Source organism: Dipodomys spectabilis, unplaced genomic scaffold (genome assembly GCF_019054845.1).
Source record: "Dipodomys spectabilis isolate Male_0828 unplaced genomic scaffold, ASM1905484v1 ptg000639l, whole genome shotgun sequence".
NCBI classification, from domain to species: Eukaryota; Metazoa; Chordata; class Mammalia; order Rodentia; family Heteromyidae; genus Dipodomys; species Dipodomys spectabilis.
Window position 1 is genome coordinate 516,077 of NW_024871316.1, and position 16,319 is coordinate 532,395.

The 16,319-nt window shown below is 49.1% G+C and overlaps 1 protein-coding gene across 1 annotated transcript; it reads left to right on the plus strand.

Moving 5' to 3' along the window:
- Positions 1-3,305: 3,305 nt before the first annotated feature.
- LOC122101198 (keratin-associated protein 5-1-like) lies at positions 3,306-14,608 on the plus strand (the record flags this gene model as incomplete). The annotated part of the gene is made up of 4 exons (XM_042671530.1): positions 3,306-3,564; positions 11,377-11,628; positions 11,993-12,049; positions 14,511-14,608. Coding segments are annotated over 4 exons (666 nt in total), but the record flags the coding sequence as incomplete, so codon positions are not given.
- Positions 14,609-16,319: the final 1,711 nt, after the last annotated feature.

Consider the following 16,319-nt stretch of genomic DNA (forward strand, 5'->3'; position numbering starts at 1 on the left):
TTACTAAAGAAATCCCACACAGAGATGAGAAAGCAAGCTGGAGATGATGGGAATGCTGAGGAGGCATGGATGGAAGAGAGGGACAAATAGATAATGAGAGGGACGGGTGACTAATGATAACAGGTAAATAATACGAGAGACAGATGGCTCATGAGACAACTGGATATCTAATGAGAAGGATAGGTGGATAATGAGAGAGAGAGGTAAATATCAAGATGGACAGATGGACAAAAAGAGGAACTGATAGATAACGAGAGGAATGGATGAACAAACAAGAACTGGGAAAGAGTAGATCATATTCCACTCACATGCACAGTCAACTGCAGGATAAATTATACAGGACTCTAAACATTCACACAGTGAGAAGAAAGACAGATATTCTCAGGAGAGGATCACAAAGGTGCAATAGCTATGTGCATCTGATCATATAAAATGCCATGTACTGAAATGAACTCCAAGACATGGAAACAAGAGGGTTTGGTTATTTTGCTATTTTTTTCTCCTTTGTTGCTGTTTTTGATTTCTGTACCTTCTGAATTGTATGTAAGTTTATCAGTTTGGGGGAGGAAAGGGAGGTACAGAAATGGAGAGACAAAGGGTGAACAAATGCCGCTGTGATATTCACTAGACACTTTGAAAACAAAGTACACAACTTGTGGGGGAGGGGTTCAGGAGGGAAAAATGGAGACAATGTGGGTAGATGAGACACAGTTATAACAAAGAAATGTACTCATTTTCTGACTTATGTAACTGTAAAACCCTATATATCACCGTTACAATAACAATAAAAGACTTAAAATGAAAAATGAAAATCAGCCAACTCCCAAAACAAATGAGGAGGATATAAAAACTAAAACTATTCAGAATACGCAGAAAAAGACACACTGAATGATGACCATCAGCTCAAGACAGTCCACAATAACCCCAAGGTAAATGGTCTTAACTCTCCAATTAAAAGGCGCACACTTGGTTGATACGATTTTAAAAAAAGAAGAAGAAGAAGAAGTTTCAGTGGAAAGAAACTCAGGTCACTGGGAAAGAAACTCGGGTCACTGGCAAAGACACTCACAGGCTGAGGGAAAGGATGGAAGATCACATGCCCAGTGAAGAGAAGCTAGATGGTAACTGAAGTACCTGTGCTCATTTCTCCCAATGTAGACTCCAAGCAAAATCCACCCCAAGATAAAAGCCAGTTTACAGGCATAAAAGGAGTCATCCACCCAGACAAACAGCAATCAAAAAGAGACAGCATTAAATGCTGCACAAGATAAAACCACTGCAGGGCATAAAATAACAGAAGGTCTAGATGCAATGAGACTTCATGGGGAGCAAGAAATCTTTTCTTTGTGTGACTTTTCCCAGCGTCTTTGTGGCGGAAAAAACAATTAATCAATCCTTGATTTTTTTTCAAAAGTAGGAGATTTCAATACCCCACTCTACCCAGAGATGATCCCGACACCCCTCCAAAAATCTAACAAAGGTGTCATGTCTGCCCTGGGGCAAGCTGGCCCTGGGCAGAGACCTCCCCACCTCCTGGCTAAGTCTCCCCCCAATGTCTGTTACCTAGGGAACCAGCACACCTGGAAGCAGTCACTGCCCCTCCTGCTAGATCACATCCTGGGCTGCCGGTGGTCTTGGCTCCCATCTGACCATAGGAGGATCCTAGGCCCTGAAGTCACATCCAGATCCAGTGTGGCCAGACCTTTCCTCACGTGGCCACACCTTTTCCCATCCCTGGCCCAGATAAGTCCTGGCCTGGGGTGAGTCTCCCCTTTCCGCCATGCCTCTCCTCCATGCACCGCGGGAGCAGCAGGGTGGTAAATACACTTCTTTTCCTGTCTGAATACAGAGTGGGGTTCTCTTCATGCGTTACCTAGTGAAACTACCTACTGGATACACCTTACAGAAGGCAAGTCAGCGTTAGGCTGAAGGCCTCAGCAGATGTCTGCGGTCTAGTCCACGCGGAGCCCCAGCATGCTCCTTCTTCTAAGCCAACCATGGAATGACTCCAAATAGATCACACTTCAGCCCATGTCTTCCAACAAGTAGAAAATAACTATTTCCTTACAGCCACAGTATCATAGTAGAAGAAGACAAAAAGACATCACAGAGAGAAAACACACTCACCCAATAGACCTTTCATTGAAGAAGGAGGAGAGGGGAACAAAAGGCTTCCTAGAATCAAATGGAAGTAAAGATGACACTTTTCAGTGTTTGCAATTCCACAGCAATGAAACGAGGGGTAGAAGGAAGGTTTGTAGCGATGGGAACCTACATGAAAGATCAGAGCTAAGCATGCCCATCCACGACTGAAGAGAAGGAAGAGCAAGCCCAGCCCCAAGTCAGCAGAAGGACAGAGACAATGAAGATCAGAACCGAGCAAAGGCTGGACAAATGCAGCCGTGTTCCTCACTGGACACAACGTGGAAAATGGACTCTAGAACTTGTGGGCAGGGGCAGAAGGAAAATCTAGGACAGACTGAGGGCAGGGATGACACTGTCCAAAATGAAATGAACTCTTCCTGATCTATGCAACTATAACCACTTTGGCATCCCCTTTAAAGTAACAAGAATTATTTTACAAAACATCAGAGCTGATGAGTGAAAAATGGAATAATAGTGCAGAGCAATGGATGAAGCAGCACTCTTTGAAAGAATAAACCCGAGGGACAAATCTTGAAAAAACTAGAGCCCCAGGCCGGCCGCACGCCGGAGAATGACGCACGATGGCACAGCAAGAAAGTCGCCAAGGAAGCTCAGGGGAAGGAGCCCCAGAGCCCAGGCCACAGGGTCCCAGACCACCAGCATAGGGGAGAGTGACTGCTCCAGAACTTTCTCTCTCAGACAGGATCTAGCGTCAAGAGCAGGCCCAGAACTCTGACTACATGAAACCCCAAGACCAGGGAGCCCGTGGAGAGCCTGCTGTTGTTCAAGACCGCCTGGAACAGCGCACACATGGAGGGGTGAGTGCGGCGGGCAGCAGGGACAGAGCCCAGCCCCGCTCACCAAGTGTCCTGCTTCATTTGTCCTGCAAGGTTTGTCCCAGGAAGTGTGTCTCAGGAGGTGTGCCACATGACTCATCCATGCTTGTTACTTTGCAATGACACACAACTTCCCAGGGAAAGCCCACACAGGACCAGGAAGTGACCATGTGCCCCAGACCAGGAAGTGACCTCGTGCCCAGTCCACACCTGACCCCACAGGGACATAAAGGCCAGGCCAGGAGGCCCCACACCACTCACCTCTCTCTCCACCTGCTCCTCTCACCTCCTCCACCCTCCACCACCACAACCATGAGCTGCTGTGTGCCAGCCTGCTCCTGCTCCTGCTCCAGCTGTGGCTCCTGCGGGGGCTGCAAAGGGGGCTGTGGCTCCTGCGGGAGCTGCAAGGGGGGCTGTGGCTCCTGCGGGGGCTGCAAGGGAGGCTGTGGCTCCTGTGGGGGCTGCAAGGGAGGCTGTGGCTCCTGTGGGGGCTGCAAGGGGGGCTGTGGCTCCTGTGGGGGCTGCAAGGGGGGCTGTGGTTCTTGTGGGGGCTGCAAATCCAGCTGTTGCAAACCCTGCTGCTGTCAGTCCAGCTGTTGCAAACCCTGCTGCTGTGAGTCCAGCTGTTGCAAACCCTGCTGCTGTGAGTCCTGCTGTTGCAAACCCTGCTGCTGCCCATCCTGCTGTTGCAAACCCTGCTGCTGTGAGTCCTGCTGTTGCAAACCCTGCTGCTGTGAATCCTGCTGTTGTAAACCTTGTTGCTGTGAGTCCTGCTGTTGCAAGCCCTGCTGCTGCCAGTCCAGTTGTTGTAAACCCTGCTGCTGCCAGTCCAGCTGTTGCAAGCCCTGCTGCTGTGAGTCCTGCTGTTGCAAGCCCTGCTGCTGCCAGTCCAGCTGTTGCAAGCCCTGCTGTTGCCAGTCCAGCTGTTGCAAACCCTGCTGCTCCAGCTGCTGTGCCCCCGTGTGCTGCCAGTGCAAGGTCTGAGGCTCTGATCACAGACACAGGTAAGCTGCAACAGTTGGGTTTCTCAGCAAAGGTCTTGCTGCTTCTCACAGACCTGAAGCTCCACCCCCACTATGCTCCAGAACCCTGGCCTCCTGCAGAGCCAGCATTCAGGGCGCTAGCAGGGAGCCCTGCCCAGGGGCAGAGCCCAAGCTGGTCCTGCTGTCTTTGCTGACCCACCCCTTCTCAAGAGCCAACACCCTCAGCCCTCTTGGTCCTTTAAGCGCCCTGAACCCCTGGATCAGCCTTGCCAGAGCATCCCTGACTCCTCCAGCTGTTCAACACTGGTCCTGACACTGCTCTCTCCCTCCCTGCCTGCCTCCCTGCCTGCCTCCTTCCTTCCCTCCCTCTCTCCTTTCCTCTCTCCCTGCCTGCTGCCCTCCCTATCTTCTTCTCTCCCTTTCTCTCTTCTTCCCTCCCTCTCTCTCACTTCCCTTTCTCCATTTTCCCTCTCTTTCTTCCTTCTGCCTCCTCCCTGTCCCTTTTTCCTTCTTTCCCCTGTCCTTCTTCTCCCTCCTTCCCCCCACCCGCAGCTTTGTCTCTCTCATCCTCCCCCTACCATGTCCAACAGGATGCTGTGGCGTCCTTAAATAAAAAGCTTTTCAAAGCATGGTCTAATTCTTGTCGTGAGCTTTACTTATTTATTTATATTATATGAGCTTCAATCTGACTAATAAAGTACAGTTCTTTGATTCTTCATTCATCCAGGGGCGGTGGTCCCTGGCAGGCCGAGGTGGAGCCTCGGGGTCCAGGGCATGGGTGGCCAGGGAGGAAAGATGGGCATGCTGCCTGGGCCAAGCTGCCTGGGCCCCTGCCCAAGCCCAGGTCTTCCTGAGAGGAGGCTGAGCCTGTGTGAGCCTGGAGTGTGCCCGGATAACAAGTATGCACTACCACACACAGTTACTTCTGTCAAGATGGAGCCTTGTGAGCCAGATGCTGGTGACTGGTTCCTGTAATCCTAGCTGCTTCAGGAGCCTGAGATCTGAAGAGATCAATTCAACGTCTGCTGGGGCAGAAAAGTCTGCTTGACTCGATCGCCAGTTAGCCAGCAAAATACAACACCTGAGGTGTGGCTCAAGCCATAGGGCCACAGCCATGAGCAAAACAGCTGAGTGAGCGTGTGAGGCCCTGAGCTCTAGCCTTGGTACCTGAACACAACAACAACAACAAGGCCAAACAACACAAGAAACCTATGGAGTCTTGAGGAGTGTTTTCTCCATTCTGCATGGAACATGCATAACTCTCCCAGTGCCAACCTCCCCCCAGCTCTTCTCCTTTGAAGATCAGAGATACCTGGAAAGAAAATTGCTTTCAATTACTGGGTGCCTCTCCTGGCAGTCCTGCAGTTATCTAGCCTTTTACAGCCTCCTACGTATTGCAGGTCTTGAAAGACCACAGCAAGGCAGGTCTGCCTCCACTCACAACACTTACTTAAAAATTATTTGGTCTTCCTCTTTCTCCTTCCTTCCTTCCTTCCTTCCTTCCTTCCTTCCTTCCTTCCTTCCTTCCTTCCTTCCTTCCTTCCTTCCTTCTTTCCTTCCTTCCTTCCTTCCTTCCTTCCTGCTCTTTCTCCTTTATTTCTCTCTCTCTTTCTCCCTTCCTTTCTTCTAACTTTTTTGCAATACGTGGGTTTGAACTCAGGGCCTTGCACTTGCTCTGCTAGTACTCTACCATTGGAACCATACAACCACCCTGCTATTTTGCTCATGATTTTGCAGATAGAATCTAGAAACTTTTCTGTCCAGGCAGATCTTGAACCATGACCCTCCAGATCTCAGCCTTGGGAGGAGCTAGGATAGCAGGTGTGACCCACAAGCACTCAGCTTATTTGGGCTATTTCCAATGATTGCAAACATAGCATGGGTAGTATCGAACAACACCAAGAAATGTTCTTAAGCCCCAACAGAGCATCACTGCCCCGTCGACCTTCCCAGAGGCCGGGTACCTCCTTTCAGGACCCTTCAGACTTGGGGAATGGTGCTGCTTTTATTATTAGTCTGCTTTCTGTTGGTAAAATGAAATAATGGAGGAAAGAGGTGGACTTGGCTCACAGTTCCAAGGCTGAGAGTGGGACAGCGAAGGCCCCTCACCCATCTCACAGCTCTGTGGAGAGGACAGGAGGCCCATGCCCTCACCCCACCACTCCCTGAGAGCTGACCAGACCCACATCCACCTCCATCTGACCTAACAGACCCGCCAGCCCCCTCAAGCGCCCACAACCCCTAATGGTTGACACACTGTGAGCCCCAACAGCACATGTGAGCATTCCCAAGTATGGAGCTCTCCAGGACCCCTCACTCCTGATGCCACAGGATAGGGCCTGGAGCTGGAGAGCCAGCTAATCCCCTGATTCTGTGTGTGGAGGGCCTGGGGAGCCCGGGACCTACTGAGCCTCTGATCTTGCATGGTGGGATCCCTGGGCTGGAGAACCTGCTGGCCAGGGTGCTGTCTGGTTCCTTTGCCCTTTTCCCACCATCCCTCAGGGCACTGGACAGAGCTGGCCTGCCAGGAAATTGAGCGGGACACGTGGCTGGCACAAGTCATGCCAACCCCTCCCCCCAGCATCCGGAGTCCCACATAGGGCCTCCATGCTCTGTGTGTGCACTCATCCCTCAGCCCAGCCTGGCATCCTGGGGCTGTGAAAGGCTCCCCAAAAAGGAAGCAAAGATCACAAGGCAGAAATCCCAAAATGCAAGGAAAGCACATCCTGTGTTCATTTGTACCCTCTATGGAGCCTTCAAATGTTTACCTCCCCTAGTGATGAAACCCATTGCATCCCAGGAGCTGAAATGCCACCCAAGGAGCTCAAAGTCTAGATTAGAAATGGTCAATGGCCTCAAAGAGGAGTCAAATAAATGGATAGAGTTGGAAAGCTAATTTGAAATAAGAAGAAATTCAGCAGCTGAGATGAGAAATACAGAAGGCAAGTTGAGATCCTGAAAACAACAACAGGAAACAAACAAAAAAAAAGAAACAAAAAGCAGAATTGATAGGATGCAGTGCCCACATAAATACACATGCTAAATGGAAACCATTTTAAAAAGAAAAGCAGCAAAAGAGAAAAATCTCTTGAAATGGAAAACATGTTTGGCAACCATTTGAAGGTAATAAAGTGGAAAACCCAGATTCTTGTGTCTCACACCTGTAATCCTAGCTCCTCAGGAGGCTGAGATCTGAGGATTATAGTCCAAAGCCAGCTGGGGTAGGAAAGTATGTGACAACCTTATGTCCAACTAACCACCAAAAAGTTAGAAGTGGATATGGGCTCAAGTGGTAGAGCACCAGCCTTGAGTACAAAACCCAGGCACTGGGTTCAAACCCCAGGATTTGTATACAAACACATGCAAACACACACACTCAACACACATGCACACACACACACACAAACACCCACACACACAAATACACACACTTATGAGGGAAAAAATGGGAATATTGGAATTGAAAAACTCCATAAATAAAATAGAAAGCCTCAATGGAAAGTGTCGCCAGTGGACTAGATCAAGCAGAAGAAAGGATGACAGGGAGGAAGATGGTGTCATGGAAGTGTGAAAATCAGACCGAAACAAAACAACAGCAATCACATGCCAGCTTTCCAGTACTCTGAGACAGATCAAGAGACCAAACTAAGAATCCGTGCATCAGAAGAAGGAGCTGAGATGCAAACGAAAACTACAAATGCCACAGAACGTCTATGCAGTGAAATTATAGCAGGAAATTCTGTGACCCTAGGGAAGACATGGAAACCCAGGAGGTATCTAGAGCAGCAGATACTACACTTGACCAGAAAAGATCTTCCACTCCACATCACAGTTAAAATGTAGAAAACAGAACCAAGGAATGATATCGGGGGACGGGGGGTGGACATGGAGGACTTGGTTACTCACAAAGGCAAATTCATCACATCTAAATCAAGAGAAACCCTAGAATCCAGGAAAATATGGGATCATAAATTCAAGTCCTGAAAATAGTATCTGCCAACCAAGATTACTGTATCCAACAAAATTATCCCTTAACATTGATGGAGAGATAAAAGTAAACAAAAACAATTCAGGACCAAAAGCTGGCATCAGAATATTTACTAAAGAAATCCCATACAGAGATGAGAAAGCAAGCTGGAGATGATGGGAATGCTGAGGAGGCATGGATGGAAGAGAGGGACAAATAGATAATGAGAGGGACGGGTGACTAATGATAACAGGTAAATAATACGAGAGACAGATGGCTCATGAGACAACTGGATATCTAATGAGAAGGATAGGTGGATAATGAGAGAGAGAGGTAAATATCAAGATGGACAGATGGACAAAAAGAGGAACTGATAGATAACGAGAGGAATGGATGAACAAACAAGAACTGGGAAAGAGTAGATCATATTCCACTCACATGCACAGTCAACTGCAGGATAAATTATACAGGACTCTAAACATTCACACAGTGAGAAGAAAGACAGATATTCTCAGGAGAGGATCACAAAGGTGCAATAGCTATGTGCATCTGATCATATAAAATGCCATGTACTGAAATGAACTCCAAGACATGGAAACAAGAGGGTTTGGTTATTTTGCTATTTTTTTCTCCTTTGTTGCTGTTTTTGATTTCTGTACCTTCTGAATTGTATGTAAGTTTATCAGTTTGGGGGAGGAAAGGGAGGTACAGAAATGGAGAGACAAAGGGTGAACAAATGCCGCTGTGATATTCACTAGACACTTTGAAAACAAAGTACACAACTTGTGGGGGAGGGGTTCAGGAGGGAAAAATGGAGACAATGTGGGTAGATGAGACACAGTTATAACAAAGAAATGTACTCATTTTCTGACTTATGTAACTGTAAAACCCTATATATCACCGTTACAATAACAATAAAAGACTTAAAATGAAAAATGAAAATCAGCCAACTCCCAAAACAAATGAGGAGGATATAAAAACTAAAACTATTCAGAATACGCAGAAAAAGACACACTGAATGATGACCATCAGCTCAAGACAGTCCACAATAACCCCAAGGTAAATGGTCTTAACTCTCCAATTAAAAGGCGCACACTTGGTTGATACGATTTTAAAAAAAGAAGAAGAAGAAGAAGTTTCAGTGGAAAGAAACTCAGGTCACTGGGAAAGAAACTCGGGTCACTGGCAAAGACACTCACAGGCTGAGGGAAAGGATGGAAGATCACATGCCCAGTGAAGAGAAGCTAGATGGTAACTGAAGTACCTGTGCTCATTTCTCCCAATGTAGACTCCAAGCAAAATCCACCCCAAGATAAAAGCCAGTTTACAGGCATAAAAGGAGTCATCCACCCAGACAAACAGCAATCAAAAAGAGACAGCATTAAATGCTGCACAAGATAAAACCACTGCAGGGCATAAAATAACAGAAGGTCTAGATGCAATGAGACTTCATGGGGAGCAAGAAATCTTTTCTTTGTGTGACTTTTCCCAGCGTCTTTGTGGCGGAAAAAACAATTAATCAATCCTTGATTTTTTTTCAAAAGTAGGAGATTTCAATACCCCACTCTACCCAGAGATGATCCCGACACCCCTCCAAAAATCTAACAAAGGTGTCATGTCTGCCCTGGGGCAAGCTGGCCCTGGGCAGAGACCTCCCCACCTCCTGGCTAAGTCTCCCCCCAATGTCTGTTACCTAGGGAACCAGCACACCTGGAAGCAGTCACTGCCCCTCCTGCTAGATCACATCCTGGGCTGCCGGTGGTCTTGGCTCCCATCTGACCATAGGAGGATCCTAGGCCCTGAAGTCACATCCAGATCCAGTGTGGCCAGACCTTTCCTCACGTGGCCACACCTTTTCCCATCCCTGGCCCAGATAAGTCCTGGCCTGGGGTGAGTCTCCCCTTTCCGCCATGCCTCTGTCCATGCACCGCGGGAGCAGCAGGGTGGTAAATACACTTCTTTTCCTGTCTGAATACAGAGTGGGGTTCTCTTCATGCGTTACCTAGTGAAACTACCTACTGGATACACCTTACAGAAGGCAAGTCAGCGTTAGGCTGAAGGCCTCAGCAGATGTCTGCGGTCTAGTCCACGCGGAGCCCCAGCATGCTCCCTCTTCTAAGCCAACCATGGAATGACTCCAAATAGATCACACTTCAGCCCATGTCTTCCAACAAGTAGAAAATAACTGACTATTTCCTTACAGCCACAGTATCATAGTAGAAGAAGACAAAAAGACATCACAGAGAGAAAACACACTCACCCAATAGACCTTTCATTGAAGAAGGAGGAGAGGGGAACAAAAGGCTTCCTAGAATCAAATGGAAGTAAAGATGACACTTTTCAGTGTTTGCAATTCCACAGCAATGAAACGAGGGGTAGAAGGAAGGTTTGTAGCGATGGGAACCTACATGAAAGATCAGAGCTAAGCATGCCCATCCACGACTGAAGAGAAGGAAGAGCAAGCCCAGCCCCAAGTCAGCAGAAGGACAGAGACAATGAAGATCAGAACCGAGCAAAGGCTGGACAAATGCAGCCGTGTTCCTCACTGGACACAACGTGGAAAATGGACTCTAGAACTTGTGGGCAGGGGCAGAAGGAAAATCTAGGACAGACTGAGGGCAGGGATGACACTGTCCAAAATGAAATGAACTCTTCCTGATCTATGCAACTATAACCACTTTGGCATCCCCTTTAAAGTAACAAGAATTATTTTACAAAACATCAGAGCTGATGAGTGAAAAATGGAATAATAGTGCAGAGCAATGGATGAAGCAGCACTCTTTGAAAGAATAAACCCGAGGGACAAATCTTGAAAAAACTAGAGCCCCAGGCCGGCCGCACGCCGGAGAATGACGCACGATGGCACAGCAAGAAAGTTGCCAAGGAAGCTCAGGGGAAGGAGCCCCAGAGCCCAGGCCACAGGGTCCCAGACCACCAGCAAAGGGGAGAGTGACTGCTCCAGAACTTTCTCTCTCAGACAGGATCTAGCGTCAAGAGCAGGCCCAGAACTCTGACTACATGAAACCCCAAGACCAGGGAGCCCGTGGAGAGCCTGCTGTTGTTCAAGACCGCCTGGAACAGCGCACACATGGAGGGGTGAGTGCGGCGGGCAGCAGGGACAGAGCCCAGCCCCGCTCACCAAGTGTCCTGCTTCATTTGTCCTGCAAGGTTTGTCCCAGGAAGTGTGTCTCAGGAGGTGTGCCACATGACTCATCCATGCTTGTTACTTTGCAATGACACACAACTTCCCAGGGAAAGCCCACACAGGACCAGGAAGTGACCATGTGCCCCAGACCACGAAGTGACCTCGTGCCCAGTCCACACCTGACCCCACAGGGACATAAAGGCCAGGCCAGGAGGCCCCACACCACTCACCTCTCTCTCCACCTGCTCCTCTCACCTCCTCCACCCTCCACCACCACAACCATGAGCTGCTGTGTGCCAGCCTGCTCCTGCTCCTGCTCCAGCTGTGGCTCCTGCGGGGGCTGCAAAGGGGGCTGTGGCTCCTGCGGGAGCTGCAAGGGGGGCTGTGGCTCCTGCGGGGGCTGCAAGGGAGGCTGTGGCTCCTGTGGGGGCTGCAAGGGAGGCTGTGGCTCCTGTGGGGGCTGCAAGGGGGGCTGTGGCTCCTGTGGGGGCTGCAAGGGGGGCTGTGGTTCTTGTGGGGGCTGCAAATCCAGCTGTTGCAAACCCTGCTGCTGTCAGTCCAGCTGTTGCAAACCCTGCTGCTGTGAGTCCTGCTGTTGCAAACCCTGCTGCTGTGAGTCCTGCTGTTGCAAACCCTGCTGCTGCCCATCCTGCTGTTGCAAACCCTGCTGCTGTGAGTCCTGCTGTTGCAAACCCTGCTGCTGTGAATCCTGCTGTTGTAAACCTTGTTGCTGTGAGTCCTGCTGTTGCAAGCCCTGCTGCTGCCAGTCCAGTTGTTGTAAACCCTGCTGCTGCCAGTCCAGCTGTTGCAAGCCCTGCTGCTGTGAGTCCTGCTGTTGCAAGCCCTGCTGCTGCCAGTCCAGCTGTTGCAAGCCCTGCTGTTGCCAGTCCAGCTGTTGCAAACCCTGCTGCTCCAGCTGCTGTGCCCCCGTGTGCTGCCAGTGCAAGGTCTGAGGCTCTGATCACAGACACAGGTAAGCTGGAACAGTTGGGTTTCTCAGCAAAGGTCTTGCTGCTTCTCACAGACCTGAAGCTCCACCCCCACTATGCTCCAGAACCCTGGCCTCCTGCAGAGCCAGCATTCAGGGCGCTAGCAGGGAGCCCTGCCCAGGGGCAGAGCCCAAGCTGGTCCTGCTGTCTTTGCTGACCCACCCCTTCTCAAGAGCCAACACCCTCAGCCCTCTTGGTCCTTTAAGCGCCCTGAACCCCTGGATCAGCCTTGCCAGAGCATCCCTGACTCCTCCAGCTGTTCAACACTGGTCCTGACACTGCTCTCTCCCTCCCTGCCTGCCTCCCTGCCTGCCTCCTTCCTTCCCTCCCTCTCTCCTTTCCTCTCTCCCTGCCTGCTGCCCTCCCTATCTTCTTCTCTCCCTTTCTCTCTTCTTCCCTCCCTCTCTCTCACTTCCCTTTCTCCATTTTCCCTCTCTTTCTTCCTTCTGCCTCCTCCCTGTCCCTTTTTCCTTCTTTCCCCTGTCCTTCTTCTCCCTCCTTCCCCCCACCCGCAGCTTTGTCTCTCTCATCCTCCCCCTACCATGTCCAACAGGATGCTGTGGCGTCCTTAAATAAAAAGCTTTTCAAAGCATGGTCTAATTCTTGTCGTGAGCTTTACTTATTTATTTATATTATATGAGCTTCAATCTGACTAATAAAGTACAGTTCTTTGATTCTTCATTCATCCAGGGGCGGTGGTCCCTGGCAGGCCGAGGTGGAGCCTCGGGGTCCAGGGCATGGGTGGCCAGGGAGGAAAGATGGGCATGCTGCCTGGGCCAAGCTGCCTGGGCCCCTGCCCAAGCCCAGGTCTTCCTGAGAGGAGGCTGAGCCTGTGTGAGCCTGGAGTGTGCCCGGATAACAAGTATGCACTACCACACACAGTTACTTCTGTCAAGATGGAGCCTTGTGAGCCAGATGCTGGTGACTGGTTCCTGTAATCCTAGCTGCTTCAGGAGCCTGAGATCTGAAGAGATCAATTCAACGTCTGCTGGGGCAGAAAAGTCTGCTTGACTCGATCGCCAGTTAGCCAGCAAAATACAACACCTGAGGTGTGGCTCAAGCCATAGGGCCACAGCCATGAGCAAAACAGCTGAGTGAGCGTGTGAGGCCCTGAGCTCTAGCCTTGGTACCTGAACACAACAACAACAACAAGGCCAAACAACACAAGAAACCTATGGAGTCTTGAGGAGTGTTTTCTCCATTCTGCATGGAACATGCATAACTCTCCCAGTGCCAACCTCCCCCCAGCTCTTCTCCTTTGAAGATCAGAGATACCTGGAAAGAAAATTGCTTTCAATTACTGGGTGCCTCTCCTGGCAGTCCTGCAGTTATCTAGCCTTTTACAGCCTCCTACGTATTGCAGGTCTTGAAAGACCACAGCAAGGCAGGTCTGCCTCCACTCACAACACTTACTTAAAAATTATTTGGTCTTCCTCTTTCTCCTTCCTTCCTTCCTTCCTTCCTTCCTTCCTTCCTTCCTTCCTTCCTTCCTTCCTTCCTTCCTTCCTTCCTTCCTTCCTTCCTGCTCTTTCTCCTTTATTTCTCTCTCTCTTTCTCCCTTCCTTTCTTCTAACTTTTTTGCAATACGTGGGTTTGAACTCAGGGCCTTGCACTTGCTCTGCTAGTACTCTACCATTGGAACCATACAACCACCCTGCTATTTTGCTCATGATTTTGCAGATAGAATCTAGAAACTTTTCTGTCCAGGCAGATCTTGAACCATGACCCTCCAGATCTCAGCCTTGGGAGGAGCTAGGATAGCAGGTGTGACCCACCAGCACTCAGCTCATTTGGGCTATTTCCAAAGATTGCAAACATAGCATGGGTAGTATCGAACAGCACCAAGAAATGTTCTTAAGCCCCAACAGAGCATCACTGCCCCGTCGACCTTCCCAGAGGCCGGGTACCTCCTTTCAGGACCCTTCAGACTTGGGGAATGGTGCTGCTTTTATTATTAGTCTGCTTTCTGTTGGTAAAATGAAATAATGGAGGAAAGAGGTGGACTTGGCTCACAGTTCCAAGGCTGAGAGTGGGACAGCGAAGGCCCCTCACCCATCTCACAGCTCTGTGGAGAGGACAGGAGGCCCATGCCCTCACCCCACCACTCCCTGAGAGCTGACCAGACCCACATCCACCTCCATCTGACCTAACAGACCCGCCAGCCCCCTCAAGCGCCCACAACCCCTAATGGTTGACACACTGTGAGCCCCAACAGCACATGTGAGCATTCCCAAGTATGGAGCTCTCCAGGACCCCTCACTCCTGATGCCACAGGATAGGGCCTGGAGCTGGAGAGCCAGCTAATCCCCTGATTCTGTGTGTGGAGGGCCTGGGGAGCCCGGGACCTACTGAGCCTCTGATCTTGCATGGTGGGATCCCTGGGCTGGAGAACCTGCTGGCCAGGGTGCTGTCTGGTTCCTTTGCCCTTTTCCCACCATCCCTCAGGGCACTGGACAGAGCTGGCCTGCCAGGAAATTGAGCGGGACACGTGGCTGGCACAAGTCATGCCAACCCCTCCCCCCAGCATCCGGAGTCCCACATAGGGCCTCCATGCTCTGTGTGTGCACTCATCCCTCAGCCCAGCCTGGCATCCTGGGGCTGTGAAAGGCTCCCCAAAAAGGAAGCAAAGATCACAAGGCAGAAATCCCAAAATGCAAGGAAAGCACATCCTGTGTTCATTTGTACCCTCTATGGAGCCTTCAAATGTTTACCTCCCCTAGTGATGAAACCCATTGCATCCCAGGAGCTGAAATGCCACCCAAGGAGCTCAAAGTCTAGATTAGAAATGGTCAATGGCCTCAAAGAGGAGTCAAATAAATGGATAGAGTTGGAAAGCTAATTTGAAATAAGAAGAAATTCAGCAGCTGAGATGAGAAATACAGAAGGCAAGTTGAGATCCTGAAAACAACAACAGGAAACAAACAAAAAAAAAGAAACAAAAAGCAGAATTGATAGGATGCAGTGCCCACATAAATACACATGCTAAATGGAAACCATTTTAAAAAGAAAAGCAGCAAAAGAGAAAAATCTCTTGAAATGGAAAACATGTTTGGCAACCATTTGAAGGTAATAAAGTGGAAAACCCAGATTCTTGTGTCTCACACCTGTAATCCTAGCTCCTCAGGAGGCTGAGATCTGAGGATTATAGTCCAAAGCCAGCTGGGGTAGGAAAGTATGTGACAACCTTATGTCCAACTAACCACCAAAAAGTTAGAAGTGGATATGGGCTCAAGTGGTAGAGCACCAGCCTTGAGTACAAAACCCAGGCACTGGGTTCAAACCCCAGGATTTGTATACAAACACATGCAAACACACACACTCAACACACATGCACACACACACACAAACACCCACACACACAAATACACACACTTATGAGGGAAAAAATGGGAATATTGGAATTGAAAAACTCCATAAATAAAATAGAAAGCCTCAATGGAAAGTGTCGCCAGTGGACTAGATCAAGCAGAAGAAAGGATGACAGGGAGGAAGATGGTGTCATGGAAGTGTGAAAATCAGACCGAAACAAAACAACAGCAATCACATGCCAGCTTTCCAGTACTCTGAGACAGATCAAGAGACCAAACTAAGAATCCGTGCATCAGAAGAAGGAGCTGAGATGCAAACGAAAACTACAAATGCCACAGAACGTCTATGCAGTGAAATTATAGCAGGAAATTCTGTGACCCTAGGGAAGACATGGAAACCCAGGAGGTATCTAGAGCAGCAGATACTACACTTGACCAGAAAAGATCTTCCACTCCACATCACAGTTAAAATGTAGAAAACAGAACCAAGGAATGATATCGGGGGACGGGGGGTGGACATGGAGGACTTGGTTACTCACAAAGGCAAATTCATCACATCTAAATCAAGAGAAACCCTAGAATCCAGGAAAATATGGGATCATAAATTCAAGTCCTGAAAATAGTATCTGCCAACCAAGATTACTGTATCCAACAAAATTATCCCTTAACATTGATGGAGAGATAAAAGTAAACAAAAACAATTCAGGACCAAAAGCTGGCATCAGAATATTTACTAAAGAAATCCCATACAGAGATGAGAAAGCAAGCTGGAGATGATGGGAATGCTGAGGAGGCATGGATGGAAGAGAGGGACAAATAGATAATGAGAGGGACGGGTGACTAATGATAACAGGTAAATAATACGAGAGACAGATGGCTCATGAGACAACTGGATATCTAATGAGAAGGATAGGTGGATAATGAGAGAGAGAGGTAAATATCAAGA